At 36.8% G+C, this 18791-nt stretch overlaps 1 protein-coding gene across 1 annotated transcript in view; it reads right to left on the reverse strand.

The window, feature by feature from the left end:
* LOC104363631 (sodium channel protein type 5 subunit alpha) overlaps positions 1–18791 on the reverse strand; it is a 54448-nt gene that overhangs the window by 22358 nt on the left and 13299 nt on the right. Inside the window, exons 6-15 of the mRNA XM_033009717.2 lie at positions 14628–14719; positions 12337–12543; positions 11668–11731; positions 10903–11047; positions 9374–9568; positions 7657–7848; positions 3902–4004; positions 2004–2242; positions 1729–1881; positions 211–564 (exon numbers count right to left, since the gene is read on the reverse strand). Coding sequence (XP_032865608.1) covers positions 211–564; positions 1729–1881; positions 2004–2242; positions 3902–4004; positions 7657–7848; positions 9374–9568; positions 10903–11047; positions 11668–11731; positions 12337–12543; positions 14628–14719 — 1744 coding nt within the window. The remainder of the gene's footprint in view (positions 1–210; positions 565–1728; positions 1882–2003; positions 2243–3901; positions 4005–7656; positions 7849–9373; positions 9569–10902; positions 11048–11667; positions 11732–12336; positions 12544–14627; positions 14720–18791) is intronic.

An 18791-nucleotide genomic window follows, 5' to 3' on the forward strand; every position in this document is an offset into this window, starting at 1 on the left:
TGCTTAGCAGCTACTTCTTGTGTGAGAAAGACAGGGGGAAAGGAAAAAAAGACAGGAGAAAAAGACAGGAGAAAAATATATATTAAGTAACATCCAGAAAAGAGAATAGTGTGAATATTCTTCAAGTGATAAATTTTGCCTCAGAAAAAAAAGAGATGCCAGTGTAACTGCATGCATTCAGTAGGGACTGAAAAATATCTTGAAACTCACCACCAAGTTTCCTATCACCAGGACTAGCAAGAAAATGGGAAGACATAGCCCTTTTCCAGCCACTTCCATACATTCCCACATGGTTTCAATCCATTCTCCACATAATATGCGGAATATAATCAGGAATGAATGACAAAAATCCTTCATATGCCATCGTAAATTCTCGTCAGTGCTTATTTTACAGTAATGTTTCTTATAATGCTCTCCCAAAACCTGCTTTCCTACTACAGCAAAAATAAATACAGTGATAATCAAAACCAGAGTGAGGTTACCCAGAGCACCAACTGAATTTAGAATTATTTTCATCAGAGTATTTAAGGCTGGCCAGGACTTTGCCAATTTGAAGATCCTTAGCTGTAAGTAAAACACAGGAGAACAATGTGAGTGGCAAACACTGCATAGATAGCACAGTACATATAAAAAACAGACTCTGCATCTATCATGCTGTCTTTACTTCATTAACACCATAATAATTTTTCCCCCAGATAAAGGTTTTTAATTATTCCAATCCAAAAGCACTGTGCTTAAGCTCAGATGGTTAATGCTACTGAGAACACAGAACTGCCAAAGGGAGCTTTCAAATTGTTTGTGCTAAGTCAGATACAAGCATGTGTAAGACTATTAGTATTAATATCAATAATAGTAATAATAATCAAGTGGCTTATAGGTACTTGGACAAGACTTACGAAATGACTGCATTTTGGACTAAATCGAATGTAATCAGACAAAAAGAATTTTTTCTATCTCTCGCCCAACAGACTTAAAATAGGATCTGAAAAACCATATGGGATCTATTCTGTGTACCCTTGTGAGTTAAACAAAGGACATTTTTAGTCAAATTCGCATTCAGGGCTGTTAAAGCCTCTCAGTCATGATACACAAAATGAAACAATTCAACTGAATTTCTAAGTGCGATGACTGAAAACCTATGAACAGTGTTAGAAGTAATTAGTAAAATTAGCATTCTAAATACACAGTAAGGACATAAGCAAAAAAGTAACATTATACATAGACATATCAGAGCTACTCCTCATTTTTCATAAGATGGAAGAAGAAAGACTTGAAGAGATCTCAAGACCAAGTCTAAGCCTTGAGGAAAGCTGTGTTATTTTACAAATCTCAACTCAAAAGGAAAAGCTGTGAAAGAACCTTTGCAATCCTTAAGGTCAGAAAAACACCCAGATAATTTCTCTTCCTAAGTGAGTATCTAAAATGCAGTTGAGCAGACCTAACAGAGAACCAGTGAATTCTCTTGCTAGGTCAAATCTTCAAGGGGGCACACTGTGAAGGCAGATTTGTAGTGTCCATTATACACAGTATAATCAACATATTGAGCATATTTTTAAATATTCATTTAATATTCACTCTAATCAAACATTCATGTTGGCTTACTATTTATTAAGAAAGGGAACTGATTTAACAGATTCATCAGTAAAATAATTTGAGGGCACTGCACTGTAATCTTTTACAAATCTATACAACACATGTACTTTTAAAAAAGCATAAAGAAATAATTACCAGCCTGAAATACGACAGATTTTCTTTAAAGCTTATTAGGCCAATCATAACAACTATGCTATCAAAAATATTCCATTTTTGCTGAAAATAGTTGTAAGGATCTAGAGCGATGATTTTCAAGATCATTTCTGCTGTAAAAATCAGAGTGAAGACCTGGAAGGAGGAAAAAGGAATTCAGCAAAGAGTGACTGAAAAATTATGTCTCCTTATGGGGCTGTCCCAGTATAAATATGGGGCTATAACTCCATATTCACTTTAACATAGACCTAACTTACCTTGTCACTTATAAAAATCATTTGCTGGTAATTGCGTGGCATGTCAGGATACTCCAGAGCCATGAATATGGTATTCACAATAATGCAAACCATGATTAAGAGATCAACAAATGGATCCAAGATTACCAATTTCACCTTCTCTTTCACTAGTCTCCAGAATGGACAACAATTCCAAATTAGATACTTTTGAGCAAATCGTTTGCACAATGAAGGGCACTTTAGTTTTGACTCTTGCAGTTCTAAATGACAAAGAGGGAAAGTGATATACAAATGATCTTACATGGAATTTCACAGTATGAAGAAAAAAACAATCAGTCATGGGAAAGACTAAAAAGAAAAATCAATCTCGTGAACAGAATGGCATCACTGAAAAAAATTATTTCATTCATTCTACACAAACCAATCACAAGCTATTTTAAGGTCACCTCCAACAAATCTCATAATTACAGAAACAGGTGATATGATATTATCCACCCCTTCATATATTTATTATACTACTGAAGGATGATAAAGGATCTGCAATAAGGAGAAATAACCATTGCTGGGAAAACTGACAACTTATTTTCTGTGAGTTGCATCTTCACAGTCACAGATGCAGCATGGGTTGGAAAAAAGTTCAGGACAAAATGAAGCAGGGCGTCCCCCATATCTTGTTGCCCACAGTTGAGGATAGCATTATAAGATAAGATGGAAGGGACCTCTGGAGATGTCTAACGCAACCCCTTTCCCAAAGCAGGGTCAGCTGTGAGGTCAGAGACTGTGTAACCTGTTCCTCTGTCTGACTGTCCTCATGGGGAAAGCTTCTCCTTACACACAGTTTGAAGCTCTCTTCTTTCAATTTATGTCTGCTGTCTCATCTTTCAGCTGTGCACCCCTCTGAAGTGCCTGGCTCCACCTTGATAATGTCTTCCCTATGCAGTGGAATGCTGATATTAACCTCCCCTCAAAACCTTCTCTCCGGGCTGAACCAGCCCAGCACTGGGCAAGTGCTCCAGGCCCTGACTTGGTGGCCCACAACTGAACTCAATGTATTTGTTGTACTGGGAAGGTTGAGGGACAAACTGGGTATGGTGTATGGTCTAGTAAGTGCGTAATAAAGGGTGATAATCACTCTTCTCCTGGCTATGCTCTTTTTAATATTGCACAGGATACTGTTAGCCATTGCTGCTGCAAGGCCGTGTTGCTGGCCACGCTCAGCCACAAGGCCTTCCCCGCAGAGCTGCTTCCCAGCCAGCCAGCTCCCAGCCTGGATTGCTGCACGATGTTCTTGCAGATATGCAGAAGTTTACATTTGTTCTGGTTGAATTTTTGAAAGGTTCCTGTTGGCCCATTCCTCCAGCCTAAGCCCCTCTAGATAGCAGCCCTTACCTTCAGTGTATCGAGTGGTTTCCCCCTCACAACTTGGTGCCTTCTGCAAAATTCAAGAGCAAACCCTCTGTTGCATCCTCCAGGTCACTTAGGACAAGATGTATCCTAGGATACACCACTGTGGTATTCCACTTGTTACCTGGCTCCACATAAAATAGATCCAGTAGAATATGACCTGTTCATTAGACACCTGAAGCCCAAATGTCCAACCATTTTTTTGTCCTGCTGCATGGTCCACCCATGTAGACCCTAATACCATAACTCGATGAAAAAATACTGTGGGAGAATGTTAAAAGCCTTGTTAAAGCCAAGGTAAATGAAAACATCGTTCTCCTCTCATCCACAAACCTCAGTCATTTTATTGTACAGGGGAATCAAGTTGGTCAGGCATGATTTACTGAAATTTACATTTGATTGCAGTATAATTTCCCCCACTGACTTTTAAAGTAATACTGATTGTTTGTGACACTTTGATCTCTTAGGTCAAGTTATACTAATTACCATAGGAAAAACACTACAGAATGACTTACGCAAATTATCTGTAATAACAGTGGCTGCACTCATTAACCTCTGTCTTCGAAAAGGATCATTAATAGAGTCCACTGACAATTCATAGGACAGCAGTATCTGCCTCTTTGGTTAGAAAGACAACAGAAGATAATATAACAAGGGAATATGAATAAATGGCAATATAAAAATTGTGTCCAGCGTAAGATAAATATGCCTTTTTAAATATACACTGTAATGAAGCCTTGGCTTGCTGAAAGAATGTAAAACAAAACAATACAACAATATCATGTGTTTGCCTTTGAAGGCAAAGGACATTTCATCAGAACCAGAAATATTTTTCAAGCTGTTTCCTTCTGAAAATATTTAACAACAATAATGCCATTATATAAGAAGTATAGGATCATTAGCAGGGGAGCAAAGGAAAAAAATCATTCCATTTTTAAGTGAATGGTAAAAAGTGCATACAAAAAGAACACTGATGATCAGTTTGAATAAATTATTGGCTATTTAGCTACAAATTATTTATTAATAATAAACTATATAAATATTTATTAGTATTAAGAATAGTTATTTAGTGAATCAAAATTATCAGTTTTCTGAGCCCAATTAAGCTTATCAAGACCTATACCAATATTGAACTGACTAAAACAAAGAATGAGACTATTTTTGTTTTCATTAGAAATTGCAAAATACTACCCTCAGTGTTCCTGATGTGCACTGAAGAACAGGCAGGCCAACACCTGTATCTTATTGTACATGCTGAATTATTATTCAGTGTCCTATATGATATCAAAGACTCAGTTCATGACACATTAATACCACTCCCCTACACATGCACACACACACACACACTTGTTAAAGACGAAGTAGACTATTGTAAAACGCGCGTTGCAAAGAATAGGTGAGTCTCTGAGGCAGAGAAAAACAGAAAGAACGAAGATTACAAGATCAGGGAGGACATAATTATAACCACCAGGTGACAGGGAGCTACTGACTGACCACATCATAACGCACAGTACCTTAGTATTCCCTTTCAGCACAAATTCATTTGTTTCATTTTCTTTCTGTGTGTGGGGGGTATATAAGTAAAGATATGTCATGTAATTTACGGTAATATGATTTTTATGAACATATTCCATAAACCTGTTATTCAGGGAATGAAACTGATATTCTTGGCCTAAGGGGCTTAATAATAATTATTTCTTTTTGCCTCTCTGGTATTTTAATGACTTGAAAAGCTAAGCAAAACTTAGGTGATAGAACTGTCATAGAATAGACATATAAAATGAATTTATAATACAGTGATAAAATGTTCTATCTGTATTTTTTCAAAATCTAAAAGACTCAATTTGACTACTCTAATCACATCCCAGTTACCAGTGCAACTGGTCCTTTCATTCCTTTCTATAATGTTTGATGTCTCGGAGGAGAGAAACAGAGAAAAATTTTTGTGACAGCCTGACTGAAGCATTCAGAGTTAGCATTTTTCAGAAAGGTTAAGAGCATTCATCAACACTGAACTGGTTAGTGCTGCTCATCTATCCCTAGCTGGATTAAATAACTGGTGGTGAGAAGTCCTCTGGCAAACTGGGATTTAAAATAGGGATATGCACTAGAGAAAAAATCCATTCAAGTTGTTATAGAACTGATTACATTCTCTCAAAAAGTTTCTGCCCAATATGCGTATTTCTCTTTGACTTAGCATCTTTAGCCTCTTTTTGCAATTAGAGTAGAGTACGTTGTTTGAAGAATCCTTCAGTCAAGGTGTTATTTGGACACAAACATCTATTTTTGCACCATCTGTTTTTGCAGTCAACCCTGTTTGGTCTAAGTCACAAGCCCATACTGGAGAATGGCTGTTGCTCAGACACTATAAGGGCATTAAAAGCTTTCTTTTTAGATGTTGTTGAAAATAACTCAGTAATATGGATAATTGCCTGAGAATTACTTTGGAACATTCAGCTCAAGATTAAAATATCCTAATATAAGCATCTAAATGTGGATGTCTACATAGAGTCAGAGAAAAATTAAAGTTGGGAAAGTCCTCTGGAAGTCCTCCCACTCTATCACTCAAAGCAGAACAAACTTCAACAATAGGGCCTTTTCCAGCTACATCCTGAATATCTCCAAAAACAGTGATCCAAAAATTTCTTTGGATGACCTGATACGGTGAGGTTTTTTTGTTCCCTTGATATATAATCATATTTTTTCTTGTTGCAACTTGTTCCCATTGACTTTTCACTGTATATGAAGATCTTGGCTCCTTCTCTTTATACAATCCCATTAGATATTAGTAGAGAGCAATAATCAGCTTCTTCCCTTTCCCTTTTCTTCTTCAGGCTGAAAAAATTCAACCTCTCCATCCCTCCTTGCACATCATGTGCAACAGTCCCTTAATCACCTTGCTGGCCTTCACTGGCTTTGCATGATATTGCAACCTAATCCTTCTACTGGAGAGCTCAAAACTCAACACACTACCCCAGGTACAGTCACAGACGCACTGGGCATGCCAACTGAAGATACATACTTGGACTAAACACTGAAAAGGTAACAAATCTATATTCTACATGGACGCTGGGCCATTAGTAACATGACAATAAGGACTGTCCATTAGATATATGGTATTTTACCAGTGTGAAAGGTACTGTGAAAAAACCCCAAGATTAAGCAAAGTAAGAATTACAAGTCTTAATAGCAGTTTCTTAATGGATTTTGAAAGGAGTGATGAGGAGAGGAGCCAGAAGTCACTGCTGTAAGCAAGATGTGAAATAGAATGTGTGGGATGCATCCTACTATTCAGACATCTGCATTTAATTCATCCCTGTGAACAATGCATCTAAAATCCCATTAAAATTGATGCATATTTTTTTGATGTGTGATTCATCTAAAGTGTCTGAAGCTATTTGAGGTGATCTGATGAGATATTTGGTATTTGAGACATCCACAGTCTCAGACTTAGCAGACATGGCACATCATGTCTGTACCCTTCTGTAGAGTACATGGAGGCCAAGTAAGACACTCCAGAAATATTCTAATGTCACTAGGTATCAATTTATGACCCAAAAAAAATAAGTCTCCATTAGACTCTGAGAGTTTAGAACCTAAATCACATGTAGACACCTGTAAACAAAAATCTGGAGCACAATCCAGTTGCCTAAATCTAGGAATTTAGTAACACTTGAGATGCCATAATGTATTTGAGATATCTACACAGTGCTGTAAAATGTGCCACTGATGCCAAAGACATCTAGGATATTCAACCTGTCCAAGAACATCTAAAATGGCACTAGATGCTTATAGTTAGACAAGTGAATCATGCTCCTAAGATTAGAAATCTTCATACTGAACTAAATCCGACCCTAAATATTTAGATAAGAGAATTAGCTGTGTGTACAGAAAAAGAAAGGTTAGTTCATTAGGGAAATTCTAAAACTTACAGGATTTTATATGTTTGCTTATGCAGAACAATAGAGATGCTGACAGATCTCACTACAGCTGTAAGTGCAGAGGACTACAACGTGTCATAAGTATGCCACTGACAGGCACTTCAAACTTTCCTTTCAAGTCCATATAGAGCTGTCTTCCTCTGGTCCCAAAGCCTAATTTACAGATTGCTTTAAAAACAAGTTAATCCAATGCATGCAAGAAGGAGATTAAAAGAAATGAAAACAAAAAAGGAGGGGAAAAAATTGCAAATAAAGCAAGCTTTTCTGCTCATCACATTGTCATATCACATGCCAGTCTAATGAATATATTTTCTATTTTGAATACTTACAAGCTTCTTGTGGCAGTGACCAGGCTGTGAATTAAATATATGCTCCTCTTTGGCATGATTACCTAAAATTAAGCTTTCTCTTGAAATAGGTTTTTCTTTCTTCATCTCTTTTTCTTTAGAATTTTTCAAGTCAGCAACTGACATTTCAGATCTGACATGTAAGGCCTTATTACCTTCTCCCGCAGCCAACATCTGTAAAAGGAACAGCAAAAGGTCTGTCTATTAACACAAAGCAAGTGCCAATGCATGGACTAAGATCATATACAGTTTAATTATTATGCTATCTGAATGCTTTGCACTAACAATTCCTACCTTTCAAATATCAAACTACTATAAAAAGATAGGAGTACAAAATGGTTTTCACAATACTGAAAGATAAAGCAGGGTTACTTATCAGCTAATGCAATTAAAGTTTGTCCTTGCCACTTTAGATATTGTATTTTGTATCTGAATTACAGAATATTATGGTGTATCCTTTTACTCTCCTTTTCTCGCTTTGGAAAGGACCTTGAGACCAAAGACAACAGAATACTAAGGGCTCAAACTAAATATTAAAATGTCAAACCTTTCTTAACTACTAATCCTGTTAAAAGAAAAAAAAGAATGAAAAAAAGCCTAAGTAAAGCTTGGCAAACTGGAATTTTGGGAAGAGAAACAGAGGCCTGTTGACAGTTGTAGAGGAGGAATTTGGTAAATTGATGATGTCTTTCACCTTAATGATGAAATTGGATAGTTGCTAGAGAATATTTGTATGTCCTCTTATAAGTTTGACTTTTCTGATTGTTATCAGGAAATCAGAGGTATCTTTATGAAAAGCTAGAAGATAAAACATGTCTTACCAATAATTTTCAATCTATCTTGTTGCCTCAGATCAGTTTCACTTCTCAGAAATAAAACAAAAGCAACAAAGTGATCCCTGGTCCCGTACAGGCCAATGAATGAATGAATCTAGGCAATACTATGACAAGAGGAAACACTGTAGAAATCTGATTTGTGTCTATCAGCTCTCCAAACCAACAGCAAAGAAACTAATGCAGTCTCTGGATTTCCTTCTACATTATTATGGAACTAATGGCATTAGTCTGGCCATAGACTATCCCTGCTCTTGTCAACTGGTAGACCTTCTGCATGCAGTCACTCAAAAAGAAGCATGACACCCCTTAAATAGCTGAGCACAGTGGCTCTCAGAAAGCTTGCATTTTTAATCAATCCTGAAATCTATCAGCATCAGAACTTCCAATCCCAGGGAACTGTAGAAATGAAAACTTTTATGGATGGAAATGTATCCACTCATACTTCCTTCATCAGACTACACAGTAATAGCAAGAAGGAGTATCCAGATAAAGGAATTTTTGTACACAACAATAGTGGTAGTGTACAAGAATGGGGCAAATCACAGAGTGCAGGCACCTATGTAATACCATAAAAGATATATACCTGCCAGCAAGCCATTCCCATACAATGTCATGTCTGCAAATCCTAAAACTTAATATGATTTATCTTGGACTCACATTGTTTGTTTGCATCATAAAAATCTTTATATCTATTTAAATATAAGTACATGTGTATTTATAAAGAGACAGAGAGAAAGAGAAACTAAATGTAAGAAAGTATGGTAAGAAGCAGTTGTTTAATTAAAAACTTTTTTCTCTAATTCACAAACAGAAGAAAACAAAAAGAATCGCATATTATATATTAAATATAACAACTTACAAACCTGTTCTTTCTCTAGAATTTGTTTGGCATCCTGAAGTAACTTTTCCTTTGCCTCTGTTTCAGCAACAGTAGCTCTATTTTGCTCTTCATATGCCATAGTTACTACAGCCAAGATCAAATTGAAGAGATAAAATGAGCATAAAAAGATGACCCCCAGAAAAAATAAAATGTAGTTCTTTCCTGATGTACGGATAGTCTGTGAGGAAAAGGTAAAGGTTGTAGTAAATTCTTAACAAACTAACATTTACAGTAGACTTTCAAACTAATTTTAAACAATTTATTTTCCTATACTATATAAAAGGTCAATATACTGCACTGTTTTCATTAAACAGTAGGATCTACCTCTGGTCTAAGTTACACTGAAGGTCTATAAAATACATCTAATCAAGAGTTCCCCTGGTCTTCAAGTAAATAAATTTCAGCTCTCGAAAACTTCTCTGTGATCATACAATGTTTTCTCTTTATGTAACAGACCATCAGACATTCATAATGATGCCATGTACTGCAGAGAAGAATTAACAACATCCATTCTTAAAATTAAATTAAATATCTCCCAGCAAATCGGGTAAATGTTCAGAGTTTAAGTTATGAGAAGACAACTTCAGCTGTAAAGAGATATACAGGTGACTACAGAAGTAATTAATAAAACTCAGTAATAAGGATGAAAACTAGGATTATCTAAACAATCTTAAAAGATGCTATAATTACATAATCAGAGGCAGTATTTACAATTTATTATTGATTGTTTATTCTTACATTTTTAAATGGCAGCAGAGAATATAGCCCAAAATTAAGCTCTGAGACATTAAAAACCAAAACCCACGTAACCTCCAAATGGCAAAAAGAAGATGTATCCCTTTTTTAAAAATCATTTAATAAAGGTTTCTGGAAAAAAGTTGAAGTAGACCATATGAAAGTTACTGAACAAGGCCAAGGATAGTTCTCTTCTAGCAAAGGCACTGCATAGGTGGAAGGGATCCAGAGATTCCTCTACATGCAATTTTTGAATAATTTTTGTCAAAAAACAGAATTTAAAAATTACGTTCAACTCTCTGAATTAAAAACATAAAGTATGCAATTTTTTTTGTACCAGTTGTCAAAAATTATCTGAAATGAAACTGTAAATGTTGAGTCAAAGAGTTTGGTGAGGAGTCAGGACTTAAAAGGAAGAGAAACAGAGTATGTAACAAGTCCTCATATCCTCTGCATCAGAGGTGAGCTGCCTAGACAGATCTACTATATACCCCAGTCCTTTGGTAGTTACATGTCAACATTTAACTATTAATCACTGATCCAAGTGTATTCTCCAAAAAACTATGAGCATTCACAGCAGTATTGCTCTTATCCAATGTCACTTGCAGAAGGTGTTAGTTACAATTTAGTCACTTGAAGCTACTTCCTTAATATTTATGCTGATTTTAAAAGAAATTTGCTATTGGTAATTTTAAAACAAGTGCAGATTTTTCTAGTGGAAATAAAGCTCTAAATTGCATGTCTAAAGTCATTCTAGCAGGTAATAAAAATACTTACTTGTCTGTAGAGACGCTCCCAGTAATCCTGTGTCATCAGACGGAATAAAGAAAGGAAGGCCCAGCCAAAATGGTCAAAACTTGTATAACCAAAGTCAGGATTCTTCCCAATCTTCATGCAGCTATAGTTTTCTGGGCACTCTTTTCTAACCACAAAAGAAACGTTAAACAAAACTTACTTGCAATATTAGATTGTACCTGAAAGCATCCAGTACACAACATCAAATATAGATTTGTTCAGTTTATCTGGAAGTCTGTTTGATTATTCCCCAATGTAATTCTCCCAGAAGGGCTGATTTATATCAGACAGTCCTAGAAATCCATTTGTCTAGTCAAAGAAACTAGACAGAAACTCCAGTTCTGTCTACTTTTGGCCTAGACAGAAACTCTCCACCGAAGTAGGATACACACAAACAAATCGATAGGCAGGGGAAAAAGTGGAAATGTGTTTATTTTTAAATAATTCACGAAGATGAGGAGAGTTGATTAATATCTCATAACTCTTTACTGATCTGTTCCCCTCCTCCTTTATATCATTCTACATTACCATTATATTACCAGTAGTTAGCAACAAAGCACATACAATTGCTTGCATCCTAGTACTTCATTCTTTCTCTGATGTGAAATACTGGGGTTTTGATTCAATTACACACACGCACACTCCACCCTCCTGAAAAATCACTGCCATTCCTTTAGGCCAAAAATAAAACCAGAGTACATCTGGAAAAAAAAATAAGAAAGTACTAAAACTGTTTTGTTCACTTACTCAGGATTTGAACTGAACCCACAGAGCAATATTTCAGAGGATTTATTCATTCTGTAGCAGATATCTAATAAAAAAAAAAAATCAAGGAATCATAAAATCAGAAGTTGTCTGTTCCTACAGTACTCTGACACTAAACCATACATTACTGCATTTTAAAAAGCATCCTGATGGACGAAATCTCTGTGAAAGACTATTTTCAAAACAAAGGGCATACAGGACTGTTTCTCAGCAGATCAGTCCCTAAGGCAATTAAAAAAAAAAAATTAACTGTACAACTCCCAAAGTAAGATTTTATTTGATCTCCAGTAATAATAAGGATCTCTGTAAGAAGTAGTCAAAATCCCTGAACAATATAGATTAAGTGATGGAAAAAATAATTTTCTGTGCAGTATCTCTAAAATTAGAGTCCCTTTGTAATGTGCATAGATAAAGAAGTAAATGCTTACAGAAAACTCAGTCCCTTCTATCCCACAGACTGCTAATCTTTCTCCAAATCCAAGATTCACTAATCTCACATTCAGTTGTCCCAGAGACTTCATATTACTATTTGTACAAATGGAAAGACCTATCTTCTAGTGAGAAATACATGCAACTATATTTTAGCATCTCTGTGAAAAAAAAAAAAAGACATGCACAGATTATGTAAAGGGAGAAAATAATAAAATTTACCTTCATCATTTGGTACATATATCTTGGCATCCTTACATAATGTGTCATTGTATGTAGCATTACTGAGGACACATTTGGATGTTAAATTGCCCATAAAAAGCTGGAGGCCTATTAGAGCAAATACACTCAAGCAAAAAACAGTCAAGATCAACACATCAGTAAGTTTCTTAACAGATTCAATAAGTGAATTTACGATGACTTTCAGACCTAGAAAAATAAGATTCAATAATACGCAAAATGAGAAGAGGAATGCAGCAGCGTTCCCATATGACAATATACAACAGTTGCAAGTATGTTAAAAACAGTGTAAATGGTTTTGTAACTTCAGAGTATTAAATGAGGTAAAACAAAGCATAGGAATAAGTAAAGTATTTTTACTTACATTTCCTAATCATAACTTATTTGGCTTTTACTTCCTTCTAACATTAATTTTGCTAATTTTAAAATTCTAAATTAAGATGGCATCTAAGCAAACTCTTATGATCTTTAATGAATACAGAGAGATTTCTGTGCTTGATTAACATTAAACAACTACTTCACATTGTGCCATATACACATTACAGTAAAAGAAAGATTCTGCTGACCTCAGGGAATTCTGTCTTAGAAGATAATGCCCTACAGATGTCACCAGTTTAAAAGCAAAAGAGTATGACACTGGGAAGGGAACAAATGTTGGGGACCACCCAGCTGGAACGCAGCTTGGCAGAAAGGACCTGAGGGTTCTGGTGGACACCAAGTTGAACATGAGCCAGCAATGTTGCCTTGCAACAACTACAGTGAATGGTATCCTGGGCCACATTAGACAAAACATGGGCAGCAGATCAAGGGAGGTGATCCTTCCTCTCTACTCAGCACTAGTGAATGTAATGAGTCCAGTTTTGTGCTCCCCAGTACAAGAGAGACATGGGCGTACTGGAGAGAGTCCAGCAAAGGACCAAAAAGATGATGAAGGGACTGGAGCACCTCTCCCATGAGGAATGACTGAGAGAGCTGGGACTGATCAGCCTGGAGAAGGGAAGGCTCAAGGGGGATCTCATCAATGTATATAAATATCGGAAGGTAGGGGGCAAAGAGGACAGAGACAGGCTCTTTTCAGTGGTGCCAAGTGACAGGACCAGAGACCATGGGCAGAAACTGAAACACAGAACATTCCCTCTGAACATCAGGAAACACTTTTCTAGTGTGAGGGTGACCGAGCACTGGCACAGGTTGCCCAGGGAGGTTGGGGAGTCTCCGTCCCTGGAGATATTCAAAAGCCACCTGGACATGGTCCTGGGCAACCAGCTCTAAGTGGTCTTGCTTGAGAGGGAAGGTTGGACAAGATAACCTCCAGATGTCCCTTCCAACCTCAACCATTCCATTATTCTGTGAAAATGGGTTATATATAAACCGAAGACCAATATTCTGGCAGAATAACTCAACTTTAAATATGACATAGGCAGAGAGTAGTATCCAGGATTTTTCTAGAAAACTTTCAGAAGAAAAATGTACAATTACATTTAATCTCTGTACTCCATGGTGAATATGAATGGAAAAGTATCAACGGGTGGTTTTGACATTAAAAATTAAGCATTTCCCATGTTTAATTCCTGTTATAATTCCATGCCATAATCAAAAATATATTTGTAAGTAAATACAAATGGTAAAGTTAACATATATTATGACAGTGGGATATATAGCCATTTATAGATTTTTCAAATTAGTTTTTTCAGTTAGATTCTGAAATCCATACTTTAGTATCCTAATTTTTGGCTTGATTTACAAAGATACCAAATATGTGGACATCTTATGCAAAATACTGTTGAAAGTATTATGCTTAATCCAGATACTGGCTGTGATTAGTAAACAAACAAACGGAACTCTGAAATATTGTGAAGTCAGCATTTTGGTAAATAAACCATAGAAGATGAAGCTAATGAAGTATAACATGAAACCAGAATGTTAGTATAGCCATAAACACAATGTACTGAATAGGGTGTGCTGCTCAGGAAAGATAAAAGTAAAAAGACAAAGGCACTGGGCTAAGTAAAACTGAACATCAGTGGTGGGATAGAAAAAGAAGAAAATACAAGAATTTGTCTTCATCAAAATAATTTTGAGGAAAGATGATAAAAAAACATTCTGTTAGGATGCTGCTGAGAGTTACTACTGACTGCAAAACAGTCACACCTTGGGATCCCATTAACCATCACAAAAAGTGACTGGAAAACAGAAGGCAAAAACAGGAAAGGAATTAGAAATAGTACACTGTTGAAGCAGAGAGAAAATGAGTAAGACATGTCATTCCTTACCTGGTATTACTGAAATAGCTTTCAAAGTCCTCAGTACTCTGAAAGTTCGAAGAGCTGAAACCTTGCTCATACTTTTACACATGGTAACATACCTATAAAATTAAACCACCATATAACTGAATGACAAAGATCTAGCTTTTCAGAGCATATGCATAATGAGCATACAGTAATGAAGAAGTGACAGAAAATAAATAGGTCAAAGATGTCCTAAAGTAGATGTCTAAAGTTAGGAATCTAAGTCCATTTTTAGGTATTGATATAAAATAATGAGACTTTTGAATAGTGCCTCTGAAAAGAAACAAGTTTTTGCTCAGTATGGATTTGGATGCTTAACTTTTGAAGAGTTGATCCATCCAAATGTCAAATAAATATAAAGCCTCCAATGTCATAACCACTACCCCTCATACTGAGGCTAACCTGATTTAGACCACATGAAATATATGTTGCAGCTATCTCAAAACTACATAATATATATTTTAGGAGAAGAGAGTTGAGCAAAACTAGGTTTACAATATGTTAGTTCTGTACTACATGGCTGTCTCTAAATTTTATTTAACAGTCAGCTAAGAACTTGACTATTGAAGCTAGTTTCAATTTAACCATTTCAATAATTCGAAAATTTCAGAAAATGAGTATTTTAAGACTTGCATAGTCTATATAGCACTTCATGTTTAACAGGTTACTCAATATTTTATAAGACTTCTTTCATGTCAGAATGGAAATTAATTGTGACTCATCTTATGACAAGGTCATAACTGGTAACAGAATTCCTTAAAATAAAAAGTCTCAGTAACAGAATATGAGAAACATTGGTTGGAAAGGACCTCTGGAGGTGATCTAGGTGATCTCCCCCTCAAAGCACGAATTTTGTCAGCAGTAAGTCAGAACACTATGGCTTTGCCTAGGTTGGAATTAAATAATTCTCAAGTAGCTTAAGTAATAACTGAACTTGAGTTAACGAGTTCATTTCCAAATACTTTTATTTGTTGCATGATAGGACCCCAAAAAAGCAGAAGAGATACTATATTGCAAAGGGCTTATAACTGCTTGAACATAAATGAATTAGGAGCATGGGTAGGGAAGTAGGACCATAAAATGAAATTGTTCATACAGCTGTTGGACTACTTGATAGTTGCTGATGATTAAGAATATGTAAGCTCCTTAGTGGTTTATAGATTACTCAAAAGAATGTTTTGTTCATATACATATATAGGTGTGTGATGACATCTGAGTACATAACCTATTACTTACAAATAAGGAAAAAACAGTCAGCAATGTCACAGTTGACAGCAGCCTTTGCTACAGAGCCCATGAGATGGTGGAGTTTAAGACCCCAAAAGAAGCAAGACGAACAGCACAATAAAAATCCTGGACTTTAGGACAGCACATTTCAGCGTGTTCAGGGATCTGGAGCTGCCCCAGAGGGAAAAGTGGCCCCTAGAACAGCTGGTTGATCTTCAAGGTTATTTTCTTCAAAACACAGGAACAACGTACTCTACACTGGAGAGAGCCAAGTGGACGTGGCCAAAAACCAGCTTGTCTGAACAGGGGGCTCCTGACTAATCTCATGTTCAAAATGAAAGTGTGCAGGAAGTTGAAGCAGTGAGAGCTCTGGGAAGGGACACTAAGACATTGCCAAGCATGCAAGGATGAAGCAAGGAAAGATAAAGTTCAGTTGAAGTTGAAGCTAGCAAAGGATGTGAAAGGCAACAAGAGGGCTATTTTAAGTACACCAGTAGTGAAAAAATGACTAAGGAAACTGTGGGCCAGCTGTTCAAGGAGGCAGGGAGCTTAGCGACAAAGAACGGGCAAAAGCTGAAACTTCTCAACACTGCCTTGATTTGGTCTTTACCAGTGAGGCCTGCTTTCAGGTCTCCCAGGTCCCTGAGTCTAGTGTCAAAATCTGTGGAAGTGAAATATTATCCATGCATCTATGTGCTGTAATCAAAGGGACAAAGTTCAGCTGGCAGCTGGTTACTAGTGGCATCACTCATGGTTTAGTCCTGGGGTCAATACTGTTTAACAATTTCATTAACATCCCCAAAAATGGAATAGAGTTTGCCTTTAGCAAGTTCACAAATACTAAACTGCAGGGGAGCAGTCAATACACGGGGTGGCAAGGCTGCTCTGCAGAGTGAGCTAGACAGACTGGAATTATGGGCTGTAGAAACCTCATGAAGTTCAGCAGAAGCAAAGGTAAAGTCTTCCACCTGAGTCAGGATGACCACAGGTAGGAGCTGAGGGCAGCTTTGCAGAAAAGGACCTGGGGTCAGGCCAGACAAATTGAACATGCACAGCACCCTTGTGATGTGGAACGCCTATCACATCTTGGGCTAGATTAGCACAAGTTTAGCTCATATGTTGAGGAGTCTAGCTCATACATCCAAGGAAGTGATTTATGAGACTGAATCTGGAGCACTGTGTCCAGCGTTGGGCTCTCCAGGACAAGAAAGACATTTTCCATACTGGAGCAGGTCCAACCGGGGCTCTAAGGAGGGCAGTGAGCCAATTAGATGGTTCAACTGTTAGGCTGAATTGTATTTTTTGAGTCTGGAAATGAGCAGGCTAATGTGGTGACAGAGCAGGAATCCTCTTGCTGTCTTCAGCTGCCCAGTGTAAGCGCTTAGAGAAGATGGAGCCAGGCTGTGCTGTTCTTAGAAACTCACCATACACAAGACATTTCAATTAGAAATTTGGGAGGGAAATAACGACAATACATTTGGAATGGGTTGCTCAGAAAGGTTGCCGAATCTCCATGCTTAAAGAAACTCTGAACTTGACTGGACAATGACCTGAGCAACCTAACCTAAACTACTACTGCTTGTAGCATGTAGCATGTTCCCCACATGATCTCCAGAGGTACCTTCCAATCTAAATTACTCTACACCTCTAATAAATTAGAATAAGACAACTGAAAACTATTCAGAAATGTTAAATGACAGAGATTTGCTTTGAAAGCTCTGAGATTGGGCATGAGTCAATCTGTTCACTGTTGCAAGTAAGACTATTTTACTTTCAAGATTAACATTCTGTATTTGAGATGCAAATTCTGACTTGGTTTCTTCCTCATTTCTTGTCCACCCAGCTAGTCAGTTTTGATATGAATTTAAAAGTGACCACAGCAATGATCCACTAGGCCTATTATCCTGTCTTCAAGAACGACTCACAACAGATGCTTACAGGGGAGTTTAGAATAAAGGCAGTGATGCTTCCCAGATTTAATTGTTCCATCAGATTTATAGCTCAGGGCCTTCCTGAAGAAGACATAGTATCTTTGTGTTAAAAATAACCCTCAGTACATTTTCATCCAGCATTTTGTCCAGAAGCCTTCTGAACGCAACTAAGTTTTTTGCATCTACAACCTCCTATGGGAATATGCCTACATGTAGTGTGAAAAACTACTCCTTTTTTATTCTGCCATCTAACAACTACATTTGGTGCCTTTAGCTCTCGTGGTAGGAGAAAAAGATGAATTATTTATTCTCTTTTTGGTTCTATGCCACAGACCTCAACCACCTTCCTGCTCTGTATTTTTTTCATGAGAGTTCTACTCTATTTAGTTTCTTATTATATTGAATACAAGATATACATCTTCTCTGTACCATTTTTCATTCTGTCATCTTCTAAGATGTCAGGAGCAAAACTACATATAGTCCTGAAGAAAAATACAGGCCACACAGTGAAATAATTATGTGTTCTGCTTCTTTATTTCTTACGTACAATGTCTTCATTTTCTATTTCCTTCTCTGACCATGACTGCACACTGGAGCAGTTGTTTACACAAGATTATCTATTTCAATTACAACATTGTCTTCCCAACAAGTGAAAGCTATTTCAGAGCCCATAACCATGTATGTAAAGCTATGTTTGTTCTCCCTTTAGCATCACTTCACATTCTTGGGATTTCATCTGCTATTTATCACCATGTCATTCAACACCTTGTGACCCACTTTGGATCCTTCTCAAATGAGTTTCAGCTGATCCAAAGCACAACTAAAACAATATAGAGGCATGCTTGGTTTCAGCTGTCTATGCAATTGCCTCTTAACAAAATTCACATATGTACTAAATTGAGAACAATCAAACAGTTCTAAGATGAGCTTTGCATTTAGGTCTATGACTATTTTCCTCTTTGCAGATATGCAAAGGGTGATTCAATCACAG

The sequence above is a fragment of the Tyto alba genome, unplaced genomic scaffold, assembly GCF_018691265.1.
Source record: "Tyto alba isolate M040663 unplaced genomic scaffold, T.alba_DEE_v4.0 Super-Scaffold_38, whole genome shotgun sequence".
Taxonomy (NCBI): domain Eukaryota; kingdom Metazoa; phylum Chordata; class Aves; order Strigiformes; family Tytonidae; genus Tyto; species Tyto alba.